The sequence below is a fragment of the Rhinolophus sinicus genome, linkage group LG06, assembly GCF_036562045.2.
Source record: "Rhinolophus sinicus isolate RSC01 linkage group LG06, ASM3656204v1, whole genome shotgun sequence".
Lineage (NCBI taxonomy): Eukaryota > Metazoa > Chordata > Mammalia > Chiroptera > Rhinolophidae > Rhinolophus > Rhinolophus sinicus.
The window spans coordinates 157,092,044-157,116,085 of record NC_133756.1 but is presented as its reverse complement, the minus strand read 5'-3'; the positions used below and the strand labels follow the sequence as shown (position 1 = coordinate 157,116,085).

Genomic DNA, 24,042 nt, shown 5'->3' with positions numbered 1-24,042 from the left:
CACTGCATTATGGGAAATGTAGTTTCGGATCTCTTCCCGCGGCCCCCCCCCCCCCCCCCGCCCTCGGCAGCGCTGAACGGAAGGAGCCGAGCCGTTCCGGAAATAGTCGAGTGTCCCGTGGCGGGCCCTTTCCTGCCCGGTTGCATTCTGGGAAAGGGCAGTTTCCGTTAGGGGCAGGAGGCTGAGGCGCGCGACCCGCCGCAGTCCCACGTGAAGGGCTAAGGGAACATCGCTCGACTGGGGCAGCTCCCCGCTCGCCGCGGGGCTTCCCGGAAGCAGCGGGGAACCGGAAGTGGCCCGCGGCAGCTCAGAAGCTAATCCCGGAGCCCGGTGTGTGGCGCCTCGGAGCGCAGCGACGGCGCCATGTCCCTGATCTGCTCTAGTGAGTATTGGCTGCAGCCGATCGCGGGTCACAGGAGGCCGGAGGGCCGAGCGGGGAGGATCTGTGGGCTTCTCAGGCGCCGGGGCAGGGGCGGAGGTGAAAACGGGGCTCCTGGGAGACGGGGCAGCGGCCTGTCAGCTCGGAGGTGCTCCTCCTCAGCGTGGGGTGCATTTGCGCAGCGCTTCACAGTTTACGTAACGCCTCAGGTTTATTGTCGCAGGCATTGCTGAGCTTAACCACCTCGTTTACGCAATGGAAACTGAGGCCTGGACACAGGGAGCTGGTGCAGGGGAACCAGCCCAGGTGTAGGAATCAGGATACCCGAGGGCTTCTGCAGGGTCCGCCTCCGATTGGCTTTGTGATCTGGTGCAAGGCCCTGGGCCTCAGTTTCCCATCTGCAAAATGAGGGCATTGTACTGGATTTTGTATGGGGTCCCGCTCGGGTAGGCAGAGCTTCTGCCACTTGGGAAGGTCACAGTGAATTAGAGGTAGTGACAGGGCTGGAAGCCAGGTCTCTAGCTTTCAGCCTCTGAGGCGAACATTTGTAAAGCGTTTATTGGTGTACAGCGCACTTCCAAGCCTATGATCTCATTTTATCCTTACAAGAATTCTCCAAAGCTGACATAAAGGTCCGGTTTCTCAGATGAGGATGTTAGGCTCAAGGAGAGTGTGGCTTATCTAACGCTGCACAGCTAATAAGTGGCCGAGCAGGGTGATGGAGCTGGGCTCTCTGACCCGGAACCCACGCTTTTTTTCATGCTTGTATCATCTTTCCTTTTGGTATTTTATTGTGGCTTGCAGATGTTTTCCATCCTTGTTGTTTTATCATCCCTTTCTCTATTTGCTTCCTAATTCTCAAGCCCTCTACTCTCAGAGCCTCTCCATAAATCAATAAAAAAAAAGTTGGGGGGGGGGAAGAAGGAAGGGCTCTGATAGTTAGGAAAAGGAACCCTTCACATCGAAGAAATCACAGTTTGTGGAGTATTTTCACATTCACTGTTTCCTTTCAGTCTTGAGGAAGCTCTTTTCCATCCAGCACCATCCGTCCTCTCATTCACTCATCTGGTAGATGTTTACTGAGTGCCTGCTGGGTATCTGCATTATACTGGAAGCCAGAGACAGCTGCAGTCTCCGTCCTCAAGGGGTGCACAGACTACTGAGGCAGGCGTGTAAATGATACCTCTGTTGGGGGTGACTGTGAGGATGAGTTAATCAATGGAAAGCGTTTACAGTCGTGCATGGCAAACAATGAAATGTATTATATAGCACCTGTCACATTGCTTTGTCATTTCATTGTCTGATAATCTAGGCTCTAGACTGAGATATGAGTGGCTTAATGTGTATCTCCAAAGCGTCTTTGTTCAGAAATGAGACGGGCAGCGCTGATTGACTGCTCTCCGGGGGCGTGGCACATAGTAGTTGTGCAATAATTATTTGTTGGCTGTCTGACTATAGGAGAAGCTAGATAGGTAACTGGAAAGCATTCTGGGGACAGTACAATACTGGCTTGGTGTCATATCTTAATTCCTGTTAGTTCAATGTGGGAACCCTGGGTCTTGTTGGGGCCGGCAGCAGGGGAGGCATCCCCTTGGCCCAAGTTCCCTTTTACCACCTGAGCTCACGGCCTGGCTTTTCTCCACAGTCTCCAATGAAGTGCCAGAGCACCCATGTGTGTCCCCTGTGTCTAATCATGTCTACGAGCGGCGGCTCATTGAGAAGTATATTGCAGAGAATGGCACCGACCCCATCAACAACCAGCCTCTGTCCGAGGAGCAGCTCATCGACATCAAAGGTGCCTAGGGGCTGCCTCAGTCCAGGGTCATCTTAGCTCAGAGCCTGAGACGGGGGAGGTGGTGCCAGCTCATGGGAGGAGGGGCTAGTGACCTGGCAATGCAAGCTAAAGGGAGAAGGGTGGGGCAGAGGAAAAGGAAGGGTCCCCTGGGTTCTGGTTCTTCATATCGGCTTTTCCTCTCTCGGCAGTTGCTCACCCAATCCGGCCCAAGCCTCCTTCAGCCACCAGCATTCCGGCCATTCTGAAGGCCTTACAGGATGAGTGGGTGAGTTCCTGGAAGAGAACTAATGTCTTCCCCACTTGCAGAGAGTGATCACTGGACTAGGGCTTGGGGGTGGGAAGGATGGAGCATTATTTTCTCTTTTGTGGGGCAGGATGCTCACGGAGGAGGAGACTGGTTGTTGAAGTCACACAGATCTGAGTTCTACCCTGAGCTCCACGTGCCCTTGGACAAGTCGCTCGTATTCGAGTCCTGGTTTTCCTGACTGTACAACACGGATTAGTGTCTGTCTCTCGGGGTTTTGGGAGAATTAGAATAAAATTTGATTAGAAGTTGCATGACGTGAGGGACTTGTTTAATTCATCGGTATATCCCCAGCACCGACAGCAACACCTGGCACACAGTAGGTGCTCTAAAATAGGAATGAATGAATATATCTTGAGGGACTGCCTGGCACAGTGCCTGACACCGTGAGGGCAGTCAGTAAATTGCAGCAGCGTTATTATTCCCTTTTGGTGAGGTGATGGCATGACATCTGAGATTTGCCAATAAATTGGTGGAGATGGGGGTGGGAAAGAGCTGGCTCCCACTCCTGTCCGTGTGCCCAGTGTTAGGCAGGGGCTAGGAGCTTGGGAGTGGCTCACTCTCTGGTTCTGGGCCACTCAGATAGAGCTGGGGTCACTGATACTAGTCTAGGCCGTAAGGATTGGCGGTAGTGTCCTCTTCTCGAGGGCTGACCCTTCTGCTGGGTGCACCCCCTCAGAGTGGTATCCCTCCCCCCCAGGATGCAGTCATGCTACACAGCTTCACTCTGCGCCAGCAGCTGCAGACCACCCGCCAAGAGCTGTCCCATGCGCTGTACCAGCACGACGCTGCCTGCCGTGTCATTGCCCGTCTCACCAAGGAAGTCACTGCTGCCCGAGAAGGTGCAGCCTCTCCCCCACATCCCCCCACTCGGGGCTGGTCCTGCTTCATCGTATCCCATTTCTAACATTATCTTCTCTCTCAGCTCTGGCTACCCTGAAGCCGCAGGCTGGTCTCATCGTGCCCCAGGCTGTGCCAAGCTCACAGCCAAGTGTTGTGGTGAGTGTCATCTCCCGGCTCCCCCTTGGCCCCCAGCCCGTTTGTGTGCGGTGGCGCCTGGGGCTCTCCTCCTGCCAGGGTTTTGGACATTCCATGCCTCTCACCTGTACCTTTCTTCTCTTCAGGGTGCAGGCGAGCCAATGGATTTGGGCGAGCTGGTGGGAATGACCCCCGAGATTATCCAGAAGGTAGGTCGTGCTTTCACTTGGTGGGAATGCTGATGGGCCCTCACTTTTCATCAGCTGCCTTGAGTCCCACATGAATAAAAATCCCATCCATTTGGGGATAAAGGAGAGTTGTGCAGAGCACAGAGTCGGACCAGACTGCCTGCCTGGGTTTGTATTTTGATGTCACCATTTTTAAGCTTCACGGCCTTGGTTTGACTTAACCAACCCCTCTATATCCATTTCTCTTGCTTTTAAAATAAGAATAATAGTGCCTACTTCGTAGACTTGTGGGAATTTAACAGACTGTAATTACTGATAAGTGCAACTTGTAGCTCTTCTTGTTATCGGGGTTCTTGGCAGATATTAAGGCATTTTGTTACACGTTTTCATGTTTTTCCTCTGAGGAAAACAGGACAGGAATTAGCATTTTTAGTTTACAGATGAGGACTCTTTGACTTAGATTCAAAGGCGCAGCTCACGAGAGGCAGAGCTGGCCCGCCCCCAGGTCCAGTGCTCTGTTATATTCCTGAAATCCGCCTTCACAGGACTTGATAGTTTGTGTCTTTTCCAAACAGTTCAGATTGTCAATCTGCATCTCAGCTCTCATCTTAGTGGCATAGACCTGGTCTGGGAGCTCTGCCATTTATCGCCTCTGTGGCCTTGGGCAAGTGACTTCCCTTCTCTGAAGCTCAGTTTCCTCTGAAACAAGGTCATCAGCACCCGCCTCATAAGGTTGGAGTGCGAGTAAACAGAGATGGTGCTTGAAAGCCTTTAGCACAGACCTCGGCAGACAACGAGTTTTGGGGGGCACTTGTGAAGGCATAGATGTGATCAGCATCCAAGATACTGTTCTTGGAAAACTCATTTGTCTCACGTCGCGTCCATTCCCCTCTCTTCCCCAGCTTCAAGACAAGGCCACAGTGCTGACCACGGAGCGTAAGAAGGTGAGTCCGCTCCCAGAGCCAGAAGAGAGAGGTGGCCTGGTGGCCTTGTTGACCCCTGAGGAGAAAGGGCGACGGCTGAATCCTGCACTCACTGCCGCTTTTCTTGGGGGGCTTTTCTCTTCCTCAGAGAGGGAAGACTGTGCCTGAGGAGCTGGTAAAGCCAGAAGAGCTCAGCAGATACCGGCAGGTGGCCTCTCACGTGGTGAGTGGCCGGCTCCCTGTGAACTTGGAGACATGCTGTTGCTGGGGTGGGGTGGGCCAGCCTGCAGAGCAGTGGGCAGAGAGCGGAGTTGTCAGGGCTTCGCTTCCTGCCCAGCTTTCCCAGTAAGGCAGTGAGGGAGGTGCTGCATCCAGGCAGCAGGCCAAGTGCAATGGATAAGGAACAGAAGTCACTTGTTCCCCGGGGCTAGGGATGGCGGTGGGGGAGTGTGTGGCCGTGACCGGGTTCGGTGTGGCTCTCTCTGCACAGGGTCTGCACAGCGCCAGCATTCCCGGCATCCTCGCCCTGGACCTCTGCCCCTCCGACACCAACAAGATCCTCACTGGTGAGAAGCGGCCTGGCCTGGAGGGTGCACGCTCCTGTCCTCGCGTGGGCCTGGGGCAAAGGGGCCTGGGGCATAGGGACCTGGAAGGGCCTGACTCATTTGGGGATCTCATCTGGGTCCTCTGCAGGTGGGGCGGATAAAAATGTCGTCGTCTTCGACAAGAGCTCTGAGCAAATCCTGGCCACCCTCAAGGGCCATACCAAGAAAGTCACCAGTGTGGTGTTTCACCCTTCCCAGGTAAGGGCTTCTAGCCACTCTTGGTCCCCCATTCCTGAGCCTTTTTCAGTGGTTTAGGGTCCCAGAACCAGTCCTTCACCCCCATGCTGTCTCCCTGGTGAAGTGAAGTGGGCCCGAGAAAGAGCTCTGACTCCAGAGTTGGCATTTAGGGGACTCTGTTGGGAGCCATGGGGTTCCCCTTTACGTAGAGTCCACTAAAGCAGGGGCCTTCGACCCAGGAGGAAATGTGTACCCTGGAAAAGCATATTCATTGAAATAGTTTATGTTAGGAAAAGGAAAAATCCTCCCATGTTTATAATAACAAACTACAGAAAACAAAGCTCAACCAAGTCTTGAGTCACGGATCTGAGGAAGTATTCCCGTGGTCGTCCAGCATGGGGGGTACAAGCTACACTGACTGTCGAAAGCGGTGTGGGTTAAAATAGATGGAGAATTGCTGGTTTGATGGTAAAGGCAGGTCATTTCACCAGGTTAATGACATTGTGGGATTTGAATCTTTAGATCTAGGACACTTGGGGTCTGGATTGTAGGACGGTGGCCGAATCAGTGCCGCCCAGTCAGCCTTTTCCCTGTACCTTAAGGAGATTAAAAGAGTAACGTGAATTTTTCATCAAACTAGTTATTGAAATGAAAGCACTCCTTTCCTGCTTACTGGTGTTAATATTTCTCTTATGAAATCACGTTGATGAAAGATGGTAGTTGGTTTTACCTTATAGTTTTTAATGTCCTAACCAAAATAATTGGTTGGTGACACTGTAAGTTCTCTCCCTGTCACATTTTTTTTCTAAGAATCCTTAAGGGTGGGGTACACTGAACATGCCCTTGCAGCTCCTTGCAGACCCAATCCTGTTCAAACCTGTGCTATCCCAGACAGTAGCCAGTAGCTACGTGGGTTATTTAAATAAACAAAAATAAAAAATTCCGTGCCTCAGTTGACAGCCACATTTCCCTCTGGTCCCAGAAGTGGGGCCTAGGAAATTGCACTCTGGTGCAGTTGTCCTTTTCACCACTGGGTGGCGAGGCCTCGCCAAGGCCAGATGCTGTCTGATTTACCATTTTAATATCGTTTACCACTGGTTCGCTCAGGCATCAGTGGGTGAATGGATGGTTCCAGGCAGCGCAGGGCTGAAAGGAAAAGCCATTGTTAGGTTGTATCATCCCGGCCCCGTTCATGAGATCGTTATGGTCCACCCGTCTCTCTGATGTCCTGCCTCTGCTTTCCTTTCAGGAGCTGGTGTTTTCTGCCTCCCCAGATGCCACCATCAGGATTTGGTCGGTCCCAAATGCCTCTTGTGTACAGGTTGTTCGGGCCCATGAGAGTGCTGTGACAGGCCTCAGCCTCCACGCCACTGGTGACTATCTCCTGAGCTCCTCTGATGACCAGGTGTGGTCCCAGCCAGAGCCCTGAAGAGGCCTGCTGGTCCCCGAGCTTGAACATCCCGGGAGGAGGGAACATCTCACCAACCCAGCTGGTTCCCCAGAACCCCAAGGAGAATGTCTCCTCTCTGCGGAGAAGAGCTGGCTTTACTGGGTTTGCCGAGCCAGGGTCTCTGCTCTCCTGAAGGGCGCCCACTTCCTTACTGGCTCCATTCTGTCTGCTCTTTCAGTACTGGGCCTTCTCTGACATCCAGACAGGGCGTGTGCTCACCAAGGTGACAGATGAGACTTCTGGCTGCTGTAAGTTGTCGCAGAGGCACTGGGCTCTTTCCCTTTATTTGCTGTTTATCATTTATTTTCATGTTTGATTTGCTCATTTGTTCTTGTAAAAATACATTTGCTGCCAGTCCCTGCTGAGTGCCACGCATTGTGCTGGGCACAGTGGGGCATGTGAAGAATAAGGAACCCACCTTTTGCTACGCGTAGCCTCTCCCAGTGGGCTCTGACCACAGGTCCATCTCCCCCTCCCCACAGCTCTCACCTGTGCACAGTTCCACCCCGATGGACTCATTTTTGGAACAGGAACCATGGACTCTCAGATCAAGATCTGGGACTTGAAGGTAGGACATGGCGGCCTCCATTTGAGGCCCAGGGTCAGTGCTTCTAAGGGTCAGTGTGATTTAGTGCTTATACACCTGGCCCTGGGGGTGTCCAAGGGTGGAGAGAGAGTGGCTCTGTGTGTGGGACATGAGAGGAGTGGCCTGTGGTCCCTGGGCCGGCCACCCTCCCCTGCTGTCCCTGTTAGCTGTCCTTCCCTGAAAGACGGAGGAGGACATCTCAGAGGTAGGAGTTCTGTGAGCTCCATTCTCTCCCTCTCGTGACCCTTGGGTGACATTTTCCTGTCCCCCCCAACTGTAGGAGCGCACCAACGTGGCCAACTTCCCTGGCCACTCAGGCCCCATCACCAGCATCGCCTTCTCCGAGAATGGCTACTACCTGGCAACCGCGGCCGACGACTCCTCCGTCAAGCTCTGGGACCTGCGGAAGCTGAAGAACTTCAAGACGTTGCAGCTGGATAACAACTTTGAGGTGTGCCCCTCACCCCCAGCCCTCTCCGTTGCCGCCTCCTCTGTCGGTTATTCATTGAATTAATCTAAACTGCTGTTCTTTACCCCCACTTGCCCCTTAGTTTCTGTTCCCCTCGTGTGACCTCTGTTCTGGCTCTGGCAGGTGAAGTCGCTGATCTTTGACCAGAGCGGTACCTACCTGGCCCTTGGGGGTACCGATGTCCAGATCTACATCTGCAAACAGTGGACGGAGATTCTTCACTTTACAGGTGGAGGCTTGCCCTGGGGCCCTGGGGTCCTGGGGTCCTGAGGTCCTGAGGTCCTGAGGGCCTCTGGTGTTCTGGCCCAGAGGGAGTGGGGAAATCTCACTGGGTTAGGAATTTCTAGGGGCAGGCACTGACTTGCCTCAGCAGCCATTAGTCACAACCTGAGGCAGTAGAGTTTAAGTGACTAAGAAAATGAACTCAAGGGTCAGTTTTCAGGTTTGAATGCTGGCTCTACCACTTCAAGTCATGTGACATTGGGCAAGTTACTTAACGTCTTTGGGGCATGATAGTACACACTTAGTGGGGTTGTGAGGTTTAGATGAGTGTGTGTGTTTTTAGAACAGTGTCTGGCACATAGTAAGGCTTTACCATTGTTACTATTCGGTACTGACTTGGTCCATTGTGGGGTTGGAGCAGGAGTACGAGAGATCCAGTCTTTGCACTAATGGAATTTCTAGTCAGGTTGGGAAGGCAGATGTAGATGACTTCACAAATAATTGTTTAATTGCAATGGTAAGTGCTAGAAAAGAAGAGTATAAAATGCTGAGACAGTGGATAAGAGGGTCGCTAACCTAATAGTTGTCTGGTTCGGGGTATTTGACTTTCCCTTTCAGTGTTGTAGCTTCTCAATCTTTAAAATGGATACATTGGCAATGCTTTGTAGATTGTGCCAGCTGGTGATGTGGAGGTGGCATGCATGGTGGCCGGGTGCCTGCTGCACACTTGGGAGCTGAATGGCAGCTGCTGCTGTCTTTGTTGATAAAATTTTCATCCTCATTAGCAGGTTGTGGGCAGGACGCAAGCTACTTCTCCCACCCCCACACTCCCCTGAGCCCTGCTCAGTGTGTTGTGTTACAGAGGTGTCCGAGCCTAACCGTACGGCCTGGGCTTTAACCCTTCATTGGACCCCGCCGTTACGGTGTGGAGCAGAGTGAGGTGGGGTGGCAGCTGGAAGCACAGGGGACTTCGTTGTGCAGAGCTGCTTGGCTCCAGGTGTGAGCGGCACTTACTAGAAGGAATTGGCACTAATGCTCGTGAATTAGCCGAGTGTTGCCCAGCGTCTTCTGCCCCTGCCACAGCCCTGCCCTGTGTTCGGGGCTCCGGCTCCCTAGAGTGGGAACCCCATGAGCCAGAACGAGCTGCTGGACTGTTCTAGTTACGAGCGAGGAATTAGAAGTAAATAGATACCAATAAGCCAATGATTGAACTTTAAACCAATCTGAAAACTCAGCTAACTGGTTACAAATGGCAGGAGGGAGCTGTGGAAGGACAGGACTCGGGGGTCTCAGTGCCCTCTGCCAGGCTCCCAGTCAAAGCCAGCACTCGAGCTGAGCTCAACTGCAGTTGCCCGAAAGCTTAGGTGAGGGGGGAGTTGACAGTCCTCGATTCAGTCAGCTGCCAAGAAACACTTGGTGGCTGCCGTGTGCTGGGCACCACTGGAGGCCCCGGCGTACGTGTGCGGGTCAGACTAGAACCTTGCCCTCGGGACATTGAAGTCTTGGGGAAAACAGACAAGTAGTCACATGCAGTGTGGGGAGCACTGAGTGGGAGGACCGATGGGTGCATGCATGTCATCGGGTCGGTGCTCAGACCCAAAGGGGAAAAGCCTCTCACCATTGCCTCTTGTCTCTCTCCTCAGAGCACAGCGGCCTGACCACAGGGGTGGCCTTCGGGCACCATGCCAAGTTCATTGCTTCCACAGGCATGGACAGGAGCCTCAAGTTCTACAGCCTGTAGGCCTCTCCCTTTGACGGGAGCTGGGCCTCATCTCAGTGGTGGGGTAGACTTAGGGCTGGGGGTGGGGGGAGGAAGGGGAGAGAGACTGCTGGGGGGGAGGGTCACGGGGCGGGACATCCACATCATTTCACTCTGGTCTGGGTGGTGGCCTGAGAGCCGCGGCAGCAGGGACCACCCTCATCCATGCAGCCTCCAGGCCCCATGTCCGACAGGAATGGACATGGAGGTACAGCTGTCACCCTCGGGAGGTTCAGGGTGGGGGCCCAGGGCCTCTCCCCTCATGTTGGTCACTGAGTTGGTGGTGGTGGCCATTCTGCATCCACCTTGTTTCAGTTCCTGGGAGACGGGGCGAGGCTGAGCCAAGGGAACGAGGGGTTGGGTACGAGGGCTCATGCAGGATTTTGTAAGCAGTGATCTAGTTTCATTAAAAAAAAGAACAATAAACATAGCCACCTTCCTGTGTGTGTCTGTAGCAGGAACACCCGGGCTGGGGGTGGGTTAGGGGAGGGAGCACGAAGCTGGACATTTGCTGTCAGGAAGCCGGTGTTCCTTTCATGGCTCCCTCACTCCACCCCACCCCACCCCACCCCCTCTTTTTGATTGCATGACAGAAATCAGAGAAAACAAAAATAAGTATACAAGCCATTTGCCAGAATGTATCTTCCATGTCCCTGCAAGCCTTGCCATTGTGTTTAGAGTGTCTCATGTTGGTTGTGCTGCCACTTGCCTTGTGGGGTGGGCAGGGAAGAATGGCCTTCTGTTACGGTAAGGAACTGAGCATTTGAGTAAGGATTCTTTGGTTGTAGGTGAGAGGAAACCTGTCCCCAACTGGCTTAAATCAGAAAGATTTTTGTAACTGGCATTTGAAAATCTGAAGTACAGCCGGTTCCAGGGGAGATAGCCAGTAACTAGTAAAAAAGATGAGAAAACAAACAGACCATGTAGGAAATTAGGGTCATGTGACTGCTTCAGCTTGGGTGGTCGGGAAAGGCCTTTCTGAGGTGAGCTGAAAGCCAGGAGGGGTTGCAGGCAGGGGAGGTTCTAAGGCTGGAGTGATGAGGTGTGTGGAGGCTGAGGGTGGTGCCCTGGGTGTGGCCCAAGGAGATCGTTGCTACCCTTGAGGAGCCATCCCAGTAGTGGGGGCTGGAAGCCTAATGGGGTGGGTTAGAAAGTGAGCTGAGAAAGTGGGAGTTAGCGATTATGGATAAGGAATTGTGGCCCGAAGGAGAGCTAAGACGTGGGGTATTACCTGGCGGGGCTGTGGGTCCAAGCATTGCGTCCACATTGAAGCAACAAGACCAGGCGTGTTTGTTGGGTCAGTGTTGCATGGTCACGTACCTTGGGGCATGCCACGTCCCTTGGAGTGTCAGAACGCCTAGTAGCTAGTACCTTTGAAAACTGCAGGAAAGAAACTACTGAACTTTTAAACCCAGTCTCCTCAAACGTTTGGCCAGGAAAGCCTTTGTGTGTATCGGTAACCCCTATTGTCCATGAAACTCGCCTTTTGGGAAACATGCCAAAGTTTTAGCCATTTGTAAATAGTGCTGCGGAGGAGATCTTTGAACATGCAGCCTCTTGTTAGCTCAGTTCTTGGGGGTAACTTCCCCCGAGCAGGGTGATGAGGCAGTGTTGGGAACATGGAGACGTTTCCAACATGTGCCCGTCTTTTTTGTACCAATTTGAGGGTATGGCTCAATGTATGACTGTGTTGGTCTTGTATATCCTCAGCCAGTTTGGGGTATTATGATGTGAAAGGTATGATTATCCTTTTTAAAGAAAAGACCCAGGATGCAGTTCTCCTAAGGCAAGACAAACTTCCGAAGGAGTGAAGGGTGGACTGAGAGCAGCGTCATTCAAGGTGGGGCGAGGGTTGAGGGCATGGGGGGGCTACATGCTTCTGAGTTAGACCCCAGGGCTAGGACAGCATTAAACCAGCTGTCTAAAGGTTTCTGGCTAGATGTTGATTTGCATTCTTCAGGCCTGCCCTCATTTCTCGGGAAACTAGTTAAGGAGATAAGCACAGGTTCTTGGGATCCGTGGGTCGCTAGGGGCACCCGTGGTCACCCTCAGGTTGTGTGGAGTCTGAACATATGTGCCTTTATCTGCGGGGATGGGAGGAGCATGCAGTACATCCTTAAGGGACTTCAGTCCTGCCGCACCCCAGTCAGTGCCACACCACTGCCCTAGAACCCGTGTGGCCTGGCTGGCCTGCTTCCTGGGAGCCTAGTGTGTGGGTCACATGGCTGAAATGCCTTCGTCTCTGTTCCGTCTGCCCGCTCCCGTCAACAGAAGAGCTGTGTGCTAAACTACATATATTTTCTCATTTTATTCTTGAGACAACCTTGCTTTTAGCTGTCAGCCACTGGGCATCTTGCCTGCTCTTCCCGGGACCTCATGCCTCTTACAGTCCAGGGTAGGAGGTCGGAGCATGGACTCTGGTCACAGGCTCTGGGCTTGGAACCCGGCTCTGGCACTTTTACTACCGCTGCTGCTACTGCTGCTACTACTACTGCTGTTTCTACCTCTGCTACACTGCTTGCTCTCTTGGAGTCTCCCTTCCCAAACAGGCCAATTTCACCAGAAAGCCTGTGGTGCCTGCCCCTGCCCTGCCAGGTGAGTGACCTCACAGCCTGTGCTTCATGGCTCTGGCATAGCTGTAACCGGTACCTTAGAGGTGTGAATGCATTCATCTCAACTAGATTGTAACCCTGAGGGTGGGACTGTACTCTGCTATCATTCCTTTTTTTCCTGTGCATGCTGCTGCTGGGTGGCAGACATTCAACCTCAGGGCTCAGTGCAAATCCCAGGCTCTATGTCTCTCGGTACGGAAGAACAGAGGGATGACAGATGGAGAGCTGTCAGACCCTGCCTGCCATAACTCCAGGTTTTGGCTCAGCTGCCTTGTAGGTGAAGCTTTTGGAAGTCGGTCTTGGTGGATTCTAAAGGGCTCACCTTTTCTGGACCCATGTCAGGTTAATGAGGTTTGTATTCAGGGTCTTAGGTATCCGAAGGGAAGGCGTTTGGAGGTATAATCAGTGCTTATTGTATCCCACGTGAACTTGAGCCCTTGGAGGACCCATGCCTGGACCTGCGCCTTAGGACCCAGTCCCCCGCCCCATGTCCCTCCACTGGTGACGGTGAGGGTGTGGCTACATGGCTGTGTTCCGCCCTGGAGCGCTGACCAAGGCGACCACGAGGGGGCACTGTAGTTACACTAGCCTGCCCACAGCCGGCCCCAGGACAGCCCTACCTGGCAAGCACTGTTCTCCCCATTCTACAGGCAAGAAACAAGCTCTGAGCCCCTTGGCTTAAGGCCACCCAGTAGGGAGTGGAGCTGGGATTTTAAGCCGCCTGGCTTCAGAGATCAATTGACTAACCCATGACCAGCTAAGACAGGACGGGAAGCTGATGACCCACTTCAGTTTCTAGAAGCCTAGTGTGGTTAAGTGTGGGCTCTGGGAGTCAGCCCAGGTTCGAGTCCCAGCCCTGCAATTCTATCACCTGTGTTTTTGTGTCAGTTCTGCATCTGCAAAACAGGTAATGGTGCCTGCTCCGTCAAGCTGATGGGATGAGTGAGTGCAGCCATGGGGACAGCACATGCGAAGCACTCCATTGCTGGCTGCTGCTTTCTGCCTGCACTGGCATCCCGTGACACTGCTGGGGGCCATGGTGGCCCTCGACTCTTGACACCTGTGTTACAAAGGTTTGCTCTGCCTCTGCCTTCTCCATAAATCAAACATATCAGGCTCTGATGAGGAAGTGGCTGGAACTTAATCCAGGCAGAAATGTCGGGGCACGGAGCTGGACTTTAAGGAGTTAAATTCTACTCAAGCTGAAATACTCTCCCCCATTTATTTAAGGCAAAGCACCAGGACATCAGTTTGATCTCAACATAGTGTCGAGTGTGAAGAGCCTTGGGGGGGGGGGGGCGGAGATGGCGAGATGGAGACGGGCGTCCTTTGGGTCTGACAGAACCACAGCCCCTGCCCCTGCCTCCCTCCCTAAAAGGGCAGGAAGAGAGAAAACCTGACAGTTCTGCTTCCTGCCACAGGTCAGCAAAAGTGGTTTGTTATCACGCCCATTAGGTCTGACTCAATGGTTTCCAGGGCTCAGGTTCCTGCTCGAGCTAGGAGGTGGTTTTAGGGGACGGAAGAAGTTTTAAGTTAGACAAAATTTAGATTAAATTTTGGTGTCTAGGAAAGTCAAAGCTTATATTGTTTCCCTCTAGGGAAAGCATGGGGGACCTAGTGCTGCAATGACCTCCACTGTTCATATACTTTGTACATTTGTTTCTGCAAATAGAACCCTTTGGCATAGAAGTACTGAGAAAATCTATGTACAATAGGTAACCTTGGCAATTGATGCTTAATCTATCAAAAATCTTGTACCCATATACACTTGACAGTAGGAGGGAAACACTTGCAGGGTCACAGGAGTAACAAAAAAAGAGTAAATGGATACTTTTATGATCATATATAGGGTAGTGGAAGGTCTTTGTCATATTCAAAGATAAAAATAGGGAAAAATAGTCAACGTTACATAATTCTCTCACATAGCAAGATGAAAGAACCCCATGAAGAAAAACCAATGGCCAACTCAATGGGAAATATATAAGATGGGGATTTTGACCCCTTGACTAGTGAAAGCTCTTTATAGACAAGGAAAGAAATGTATTTGGGAGAATGGATAAAAGACGCCAAGAGGCAATTTATAAGACACAAGTGGCTATAAAGATGTGTGGCTTCTAATCAAAGAGGTCCATTTAAATCAGCAATGCTATTTGCCTTATAATACTCAGATTGGCACAGATTTAGAATGATACGATCTGTGGGGGGCAGGCACCCCTACCGTCCTAGAGCCCAGTAGTTGGAAGTGTAGCTTTTGACCCAGCAGTTCTAAGAATTTCTTCCAAGAAAATAGTATGCAAAGAATTACATGCTTATGTAATTGTGTTCAACACTTGTTATCTTTAACAATAGATGGTTTCCCACAAAGGGAGAGCAAATATATAGTTCAACCACAACATGGAGGAGAATGCGTCTGTTAAAAGTCATAAGAAATAGTACAAGATGCCTGTGTTTAAAAACAAAACGTTAAAGACAAAAAAGCCAGTTATATAATATGATTCCAATTGGTATCTATAGAAACACAGCATGGATACCATTCATAGGCACCCGTCCATGCTGTTTGAAAGGCTTATAATGAGCTTTATGATGGAGGCAGAGGCAAGAAGGATAGAACCAGAGCCCTGACCCCTAAGAGCAAGCCAGCCTGGCTCCTCCAACCACCCGCCAGGCCAAGAATCCTCACTGCACTCTGACCCTGAAGAGTATGTCCTTTAGGCCCCTGCACAAGCCAGGAAGTTGGACCGAACTGTCACAGAGAAGACGGTTCCAGATAGAGACATTACTTAACTGACTTCCATAGCAAGTGTCTGGATCTTCCTGCCTGAGTGTCCTATTCTGCTGCCTCCAGCTAGAAAAGCCTGAAGGCAGACGTTTCCTCTAGCCTCTCCTCATCTTGGGCTGTAAACCTATCCTCAAAAAGAAGAAGAAAAGGGAAGCATTCAGTTTGAGGTAGGAGGAAGAGAACATTCTAGTATTTAATCTCATTCAGTAAATGTTGGCTAACTGTTCTGTACTACTGTAAGGATCCTTGTCTATTAACACATTTTATCTAGCACCCCTATGGGGATAGGTATTATCCCCATTTTACAGATGAGGAAACTGAGGCCCAGAAAAGTTCAGTACTCAGTGTCACACAACTAGTAAGAGACAGAGCCAGGGTTGCAATGCAAGCAGCCTGGCCTTGGGGTCCCTCTATTTGACCTGTATCCTGAAGATGAGAAAGATGGAGTAGGCCAGAGTGGGAGAGCCCTGCAAGTGTCAAGTCCACTGGCCTGGCTTGAGCACTATCGTGTCCACGTGCCGGCTGTCTTAGCTCACGCCCTACCAAAGGCCCAGGAGGGTGTCTGAAGCCAAGCTCCAACACCCTACCAGGTTATTCTGTCCACCAGAGGCCAAACCCTTTACCCGCCCCACCTCCATTCCCAGCATAGAAGATCTACATGTCAGTCTGGAAAGGTCTTTGCTGCCAAATCAGAGATGAAGGCAAACGAAGGCCAGCATCACAGCGAGCACTGGCACTGACTTGTCTGGTGGCCGTGCCCACGGTAACTGGTGGCACCAAGACCAACAGCCTGCTTGTCACCCTGTGCCTACCATCCCTATGTGGACTAGTCCTGGGGGGATGAGGGTGGGGGAAGGGAAGGTGGAGCTCCTCCCCACATCCTTTAGTGGGAGGCGGGCAGGCTCAGCATGGGACCGGGAGGAACGCCTTCAAGTTGGGTTTGGATTTTGGCCCCAGAAGTCTGGGTTCTCCTTCTCCACCATGGCAGCTGAGCAGCGTGTCTGAGGGCACCGTCAGAACTCCTGTGTCTGTGGGAAGGTGACACGCCCCCATAGCCCATTAGCCCTGCTAGTTGCCCATTCCCAGCTCTTGCAGTAGCATGACTGCCATGACTTTACCCTCCTCTTCTTTCGCTTGTCCTGTCCTCTCTGCCTGGAATCATGCCTCTCCTTGCTGAGAGGCAGAGTCTCCCAAATTCAGCCCTGGGAGACACTGGACTCTACCCAGTATTTATAATAGAGGCCACAATTCTGAAAGGACAGAGCTGACACGAAGGAACAAGTTTCTAAGACAAATTCCGTTCTAGTCATCACAAAAGGCCTTTCACACCTGCTTTCAGTAGGCTGGTTTATTGAGCCCCTTCACCCTCTGTTGCCTTCCTGGAGCCTCTGAGCCTGGGGATGACTCAGACCCACGAAAACACTGACCCCTAGGACCAGGGCAGCAGCCACCAGCAAAAGGACCACCCAGAGGAGAGGCCTGGGCTTGGAGTTCCTGGTGGAGCCTGCAGAGAGAAGGATTGGAAGGATTTCAGGGCTGGTGCAGATGAGGTGGACCCCGTCTGTCTCTGCGGTTCCCCACTGAATGCAGTTACACCATCTCCTGCCATCACTGTGGCTGGAGCTTCTCTGTTTTGTCAGCACACCCTGGTCACTAAGGCCCAACAGGCCCGCCCACCTGCCCTGGTACCTGAGGGCCCCAGAGTAGGCTCCTGCCTGGATGAATCCTCAAAGCCCACTGGCCCCGGAGAGCTCACAATGTCCTGGGGCCTGGCAGTGTCGTGGTGATGAGAGGCTCGTCGACGTCCTGCCCAGGGGAGGGGTGGCATCTTGGGCTGGTCTCTAGCCCCTAGTGTCCCAGAAGCCAGGACCAGGCCTGTGGACACATGAAAGAACACAGAACCCACCCCCACCCCAGACTCACTTGCAGTCCCAGAGCCACAGCTGGTTGAGCAAGTCCTCAGCCCTGATGGGGAGCAGGCAGAGGCACTGCAGAAGAAGTAAACCTGGTGGGAAGAGAAAGGTCAGGGCGTGGGGCTGGCTTGGCACTGTGGACAGGAAGCACGGAGGCTGGGACACAGAGTCCAGGACCCAGGCCTGGCGGGCAGGGACAAATATGGGCACGTTGGCCGGGACTGAGATGAGGTAGAGCCATATGTGTGGCTTCCCATTTTGGAATTCATGCCTTCCTCCTGCCCGATAGCCCACATCTGTAGCAGAGTACCTATGGGCAGGAACCAATGCACTTGGTAGAGCCCCAGCCCACAGCCTGTTCCACCACCACCTCCTCTGACCGCAGAGCCCCTGGGGAGGGCTATCTTGCTCGCTGTGCTAGCGACGGGCAGAGGGGATTTCAAGGTGGGGCTTGACCATCCTGCTGCCTCTCTTGCTGGCCCCTGGTAACCAGTGACACGCTGCTTCCAGAAACACAAGGGCAGGGGCAGCTCCTGAGGGAGTGGAAGCAGAAGGCGCTGACCTGAACCAGCACCCGGGGGGCCCGACCGATGGTGCCCCTTCATCCAGCAGGTTAGGGTCTTGGCTCAGAAAGAGGCACACAGCTGCCCTGACAGGTGCCAACCAGTGAAATCTGACTACATCTGATATAGTATGCAGCTATTTAAAACATATAGAGTGTATATTAATGTGCAAGATACATGTTCAGTAGAACAAAAGTTATACAATAGTTTGGCCTGTGTGTCGTTTGGATATTATGTAGAAAATACCCAAAAAATACCCAAGTTTACCTTCTGGAGAACTTGCTAGACTATAAAAATTCAAAGCAGAATTACACTGAACACATCACGTCTAGAGTCAGAAGCCAGGCCTTTCTTAACACCATGACCAGTGCCCAGACGGAGGACTGCTGGCATCAGCTCTCGGCATTTTCCTTCTTTCCTCCTGTGTTGTTTATGGGTCACCTCTGGGGTGACCCAATGCCAGGACCTGGGCTCACCGCCCTTCAGGACACTTGGTAAAACCAAGCCTGCCTGTGAACCTTTGCATCAGCTCAGAGGGTGCTGGAGGGATTGGTGGTGGCTTATCCCACTTAGATGAGGAGCAGGCACAGAGATTCTTACCGGTCCCCTGAGGGCCCTCTGGGAGCCCGCGTCCAGGAGGGCGAAGGTGGCAATGGTGAAGCGCTGGTAGTGAGACGGGAAGGGCAGCTTGGCGTTGTCCAAGGCTATCATTTGGGTCTTGTAGTTGTCACCGTGGAAAGGACATCTGACAAGGAGAGAAGTCAGGGAGGCCACCGACCAAGGGGTGGAATGGCCAGCAGAGGGAGCCCTGGGGCGGCTCCCACCACTCACCCGTCTGACAGGATGGGCCACTGGGGCTGCTGGAAGGGGTTGGTGCCGGGGGTGGCCCAGCACTGGTGCAGTACCAGCACCAGACTGGGGTCTGTCCTCTGCAGGAGCCGCACCTCCACCGGGACCGGCTCCCGAAGCAGCCTCAAAATGGGGTACTCCTCCTCCCGGTAGTAGGAGCGGAAAGTCTCATCTGCAGGGACAGGGGCTTGTGAGCCCCCGTGGCGGGTGGGCTGCGCATCAGGGAAGTGGGGGCAGGAAGAGAAAGCATAGGACACTGTACCTTTGGCAATCCGCAGCTCGAGCCGCAAGGGGCCAGACTGGGTCACGGGGTCTGGCGAAGGGGGTGGGAAGATGGACGCCTGCAGGGGCAGGAAGTCGCTGGCATTGAAGACACAGCGAACATTAAGCCTGAAGTTCAAGTGTGAGAAGATGGGGGAGAAGACAGAATCAGCGCAGCCTGCTTACATAATAAACCAGGTACTGAGTGTGTGGATACAACAAACAGGGCCCATTGCAGCAGGGCGGATGCTTGCCACCTGGGCAACCACTATGGTGACACGCAGCCCTGCCCACCTCATCTTCCTGGGACAGCTCAAGTTTGCCATGCCAGGCCCTCTTCTAATGCAGGCTTACAGCAGGATGGAGACATCCTGTTGTAGCGTTTGAGGCTGCCTCGGAGCCTGACAGCTGAGTCTGGTGGGAAGGTCCAGGAGTGGTTCTCTGACAGACCAGCCGTGGGACCACGAGCACGTGCTTTAACCTAAGCCTCAGTTTCCTCAAATAGCAACGGGCCCCTCTCTCTGAGGGTTGTGGTAGGATCGGGGAGGTCACAAGACAGCACCCCAGTGTTGTCATTGTCCCTGTAGTTGTAACTGGTCTGTCACTGGTCTAATGTCCCTGCACTGTCTTGGTGTGGCCACGCCCAGCATCCCGAAGTGTCTGCAAGAGCAGCTGACCCCATGCACCTCCCCACCAGCTCCTGAGCGCTGTACATTTACCTCTACTTAAGTCAGAGCCCTGGATGTGAGCCCAGACTGGGGGCCCCAGGGAAAGCATCCTGCAGATGGGGGCAGGTCTGGCACAGCTGGGTACTAACGGGCCCCAGGGATTCCAGAGGCCTTCCATCCTGGAGCCCTCCTGCTTGCTTCTGATGAGCTGCAGCTGTTCCCCCTCCCAGCTCCCTTCCTCTGGGAATCTTTGGTCACTGGGTTGAATTCTGGCTAGCTCACATTGCCCTTAAATGCAAAGGTCTGAAGAGGGACAGCTTTGCCCCCCACCCCCATTCCTTAGCATTTCAAAGCAAAAGGCACTTGACTGATGCCAGCACCCTGCCCCAGCCCTCATGGCAGGTAGGGTGGGGAGAAAGACACTTGTGTATCCCCTTGGTGCCAAGCACAGAATTTCTCCAATCCACGGTTAATGTATTAGCTCTCTCTCACAGGATAAACAGGTGAGGTTGTTGCCTGACTCCTGGAGTTCCAAAGGCAGGTGTGACAAGCACAGATTCCCTCAGGGGCACCCCACCTGCATCCTGGGCACCTGGGGTGGTTGTACCACCTGAGTCAGCAGGTCCTGATGGCTCCTTTCCTAAGGGGTTCTCCCTCTGCCCCTCCTCCCACCACACCCTCAGAGAGCCTCAGCCCCAGGTATCTTCTGCCTCATCTGTGGCTTCATAACCTGACATTAGGAGGTGACAACAGCCACCACAGTCACAGTCTTAGCTTCTTCCTGGGGCCTAGAGGGGGACACTTTCAGCTTCATTTGTGGTTGCTTAGTTTCTGAGGATTCCAGCCCTCGCAGCCCTATGGCTTCTACCTGCCAGGCATGGGCAGAACCCAATTAATGGTCACAGCAGCCCTGACTGGGGGGTCCGGGGGGGTTCCCCCTGCTTAGTTGGGGAGGCTGGAAAGAGGTAAGTGGTGGCTCTTCTCAGCGCACACAGCTGGCTAATGGAGTCTGAACAGGAACCCAGATGGCTCCCAAGCTGTTCCCAGCTCCCTTTGCTCCCTTCATAGCCCAGCCTTTTCGGGGAAGGCTGCCCCTCACCGGAAGGTGCCATCCCGTGTGACCAAACCCTGTGGCCCCATTTGGACATCGATGTCAGATACCAGCTGGTTCTCATAGATGAGCTGGTTGCCAATCACCTGTGGGAGGAGACAGCTGGTGAGGCCCTCCCAAGGGGCAGTACCGGGCGCCAGCCTGCGGCCCCCATGCCTACCTGGATGGTGGTGCCACAGTGGGTGAGAGGGAAGTGGAAGACTACAAAGGATCCCGTCTCCTGGGTCGGGGAGCAGCCGGTGGGCGCGTAGGCCAGGTGGATGCCAGCCAGCGAGACCCTGTGTGCCAAGGCTGTTTCTCGGGACACCACCAGGCTGAAGTGGCCATGTGTGAAGCACTGGACAGTCGCTGGGACAAAGAGAGGCTGGTCAGGGCCTTGGGGCTTAGTGCCCATCAGCACAGACACGGGGATGGGCTGGTGACAATCAGTGTTTAAGTGTCGCCTAGGAGTCACAAGACCTGGCTTCTCTCTTACTCTCCACTTGGGCTGTGTCAGCTGCAGCGAACTCTTTACAGACCCTGATGGTTGAACTATAATCTAAAAGTAAGACCACCATTTAAGTATCATCCACGCTGCATCTTCTAGTCTAAAGGTAGGGGGACATGTAAAGGTAGAGCTACGAGTAGTTCCCTGGGAAGACTTGTCAGACAAGCTGGGACGTGTGCCCCCCCCACCCCCAATCTCACGGTCTCTTCTGCAATCATTCTGGGGGTCAGACTCTCCTAGGAACAGGGTGTGAAGTGGTTTCAGCATTAGGGGAGGGGTGGACGAGGAAGTCCTCCTGTTGCTTCAGGAGTCAGAGGATGGCATCATGCTTGGTATGGAAAGTTGTACCTGTATTGCCATAGTAACAGGGAACCTCTCTGGTGTTGTCATAGCAGCAGCCAGCCTGCTGACAGGCTTCCTTTGAACTTCTTCTCACTATGCAGGGGATGTGCCCAGAGGCCACCTGGCACCGCTCCCGGGACAGATAGGTACCTGGGGTTGGTGAGAGTGGTGAGGACATGAGAAGGCGCCAAGTGGGCAGATTTCCAGGAAAATGGAAGCAGGGGGCTTCTTGAGCCCTGTAAAGGGCTGCCAGGCTACCCGATTCCAGAAGGCCCTGACATAGGGCTTGTGTACACATAGGAGTCAGACGTACCTTTGTCAGTTGGCTTGGCAACCTCCCAGTGCTCCAAGATGCCCCACTGGGGGCGAGCCGGGGTGGTGTGGGTGGGTCCAGATCCAAGGGATGGTGAGGCAGAGGTTGGACTGACGAAGCTGTGCTCTGGGATGGGGCGAAGGGGATGAGTATGAGGGGTAGAAAGTGAGACTGTGGTAGGTGGCGCCAGGTGACCGTCCAGAGTCCAGGTGTGGTCAGGTTTGGGACAGACCAGAGTGACATCTCGTGCTACATCAATATGACCATCGGGCAGCACAGCTTCTATGAACACTGTCAGGTGGGAGTGCCCGTCCTGCAGGTGAGAAGGCGACAGGAGAACAGTTAGGTGAGGCTCCCCAGCATCTAGGCAGAGGAGGGCTCAGCAAGAGTCCAGAGGGGAGTTAGGTCGGAAGCTGGATTTGTGGGAGGGCCCGAGGAAGTGCCTGCGCTCAGGAGTTAGTCTCCCTCATCTACTAGTCACTGAGTGATCTTGGGCACCCATGTGTCCCCGGTCCGTGAGGGACCTCCTCAGCCTGACACTGTGTTATGCCAAGGTGGCTCCCGGCCTTGGGACTCTCCCCCTGAGCGGTGAGTGGTCCCTACCTTCTCCAGCACGTGGCAGCCTTTGTAATCAGCAGAGAAGACTGCAGGTCCCTGGGGCTTGGCCGTGACCCAGTGGTAGCAGATGGAGCAATTGTTCACCTCAAATCGGTTCCCAAATTCATCTGGGGTCAGGGAGGGGAGAGAGGGATGGAGGGGAGGGGTCAGGGAGGGGAGAGAGGGGTGGAGGGGAGGGGTCAGGGAGGGGAGAGAGGGAGGGAGGGGAGGGGGCAGGGAGGGGAGAGAGGGACGGAGAGGAGGGGTCAGGGAGGGGAGAGAGGGACGAAGGGAAGGGGTCAGGGAGGGGAGAGAGGGATGGAGGGGAGGGGTCAGGGAAGGGAGAGAGGGATGGAGGGGAGGGGTCAGGGAGGGGAGAGAGGGATGGAGGGCAGAGGTCAGGGAGGGGAAGGGTGAAGCCAGAGCTGTAGGGGTCTGCTGAGCTGACTCCCACTCAGGAGCAGAAGACCCGGTTCCAGCCTCAGCTTTGCTACTAGCTTGCTGTGTGGTCTTGGGCAAGCCCCTTCCCCTCTCTGGTCTCAGTTTCTACATCTGTGAGGGAATGGGTAACTTTAGCTGGTCTTAGGGTCTTTCCATCTCGGGTTCCCTGTTGACAGCACACAGCAGCAGGCAGAAACAAAAATATGGTGGAGAAATAAGTAGGTCTTAGGCAGTGGGCTGAACATTTTACACCAGTTCTTTCAAACTTAGTCACCTACATTCTGGGGGAGGAGGCAGGTGAGTGAGGTTTCCTCGGCACACACAATGTGGGGCCAAACGAGGATTTGAACCTGGGACTTTGTAGAAAGAGCTGAGCCTGTTTGCCAGGTTAACTGGCTATTGCAGTCGTTTGGGGACACCTGCTAGGTGTTCACCCCACTTCATCAACCAAAACAGCCAGGGCACCCTCTGGTTGCGAGTACACTGTCTGCACCCCTGTTCAGACCACATGGCGAGGTTAGGGTCATTTTTCCCATGTTACAGATAAGGAAGGGGGGTCAGAGAGGTCAGACTGGTTGTTGGAGACCACACAGCTTAGAAGCTGTAGATTCAAATCCTGATTCCAAATCCACCTCCCTTTTCTCTATACGAGGCCACACCCACTAGGGCCCTGCCACTCAGTGGTTTGTGGACCAGCACCCTGGGCATCAGCTGGGCGTGGGCACAAATGCAGAGCCTGGGCTATACCTCAGCACGATGGCCAGGTGAACCCCAGGCACACTGACATGGGAGAAGCTACGCTGGGCCACCAGGGAAATCGAGGCTGGGAACCCGCCTTCCTCCCTCCTCCTCCCTGTGTGGTGGTGGGGGGGCCGCCACCCTCAGGCTGGAGGGAGGCCCCTAGTCTTCCTGTTCCTGCTGCAGGGGAAGGGTCCCAGGTCCCCACTGCAGCCTGGGACGGGGGTCTGCGATTCAGCTGGCACTCACCCACCACCTTGAAGCGAATAGTCTGGCCTGACTGGGGAAACACCAGCAGCTGCATGCCTTTCACCCCACAGTCGTAGCTGTGCCGCAGGCCTGGGACACCAGGCTCGGGGTGTGGCCACTGAGCCTGCCCCAGAGTGACCAGCAGCAGCAAGGCCACACAGTGACCGCAGGCCATGACCAAGGCTGCAGCCATCGGACCCCACGATGGCTCCTCCCTGTCACCACCAGCTGAGGGCCCAGGCCTTATATGGGGGAGGTGGCAAGTGGGAACTTCTAAGGGCAAA

General features: G+C 53.8%; 2 protein-coding genes across 2 annotated transcripts; one reads left to right on the top strand and one right to left on the bottom strand.

Annotated features, from left to right (window-relative positions):
- The first annotated feature begins 144 nt into the window (after positions 1-144).
- On the top strand, positions 145-10,265 carry PRPF19 (pre-mRNA processing factor 19). Its single transcript, XM_019754014.2, has 16 exons — positions 145-382; positions 2,025-2,174; positions 2,363-2,439; positions 3,179-3,320; positions 3,404-3,477; positions 3,603-3,665; positions 4,547-4,588; positions 4,716-4,790; positions 5,058-5,133; positions 5,261-5,370; positions 6,599-6,754; positions 6,978-7,047; positions 7,282-7,367; positions 7,666-7,836; positions 7,978-8,083; positions 9,720-10,265. Exons 1-16 carry the CDS (start codon positions 364-366, stop codon positions 9,815-9,817), a joined length of 1,515 nt encoding a protein of 504 aa, XP_019609573.1. The 5' UTR covers positions 145-363; the 3' UTR covers positions 9,818-10,265.
- Positions 10,266-16,565: 6,300 nt separating this feature from the next.
- On the bottom strand, positions 16,566-24,042 carry ZP1 (zona pellucida glycoprotein 1). Its single transcript, XM_019753986.2, has 12 exons — positions 23,759-24,042; positions 22,337-22,458; positions 21,734-22,046; positions 21,427-21,570; positions 20,752-20,939; positions 20,580-20,677; positions 18,814-18,941; positions 18,534-18,723; positions 18,303-18,447; positions 17,150-17,231; positions 16,916-17,032; positions 16,566-16,730 (listed from the first exon to the last, which is right to left on the bottom strand). The coding sequence occupies exons 1-12, from the start codon at positions 23,949-23,951 to the stop codon at positions 16,588-16,590; spliced, it is 1,863 nt and encodes a 620-aa protein (XP_019609545.2). The 5' UTR covers positions 23,952-24,042; the 3' UTR covers positions 16,566-16,587.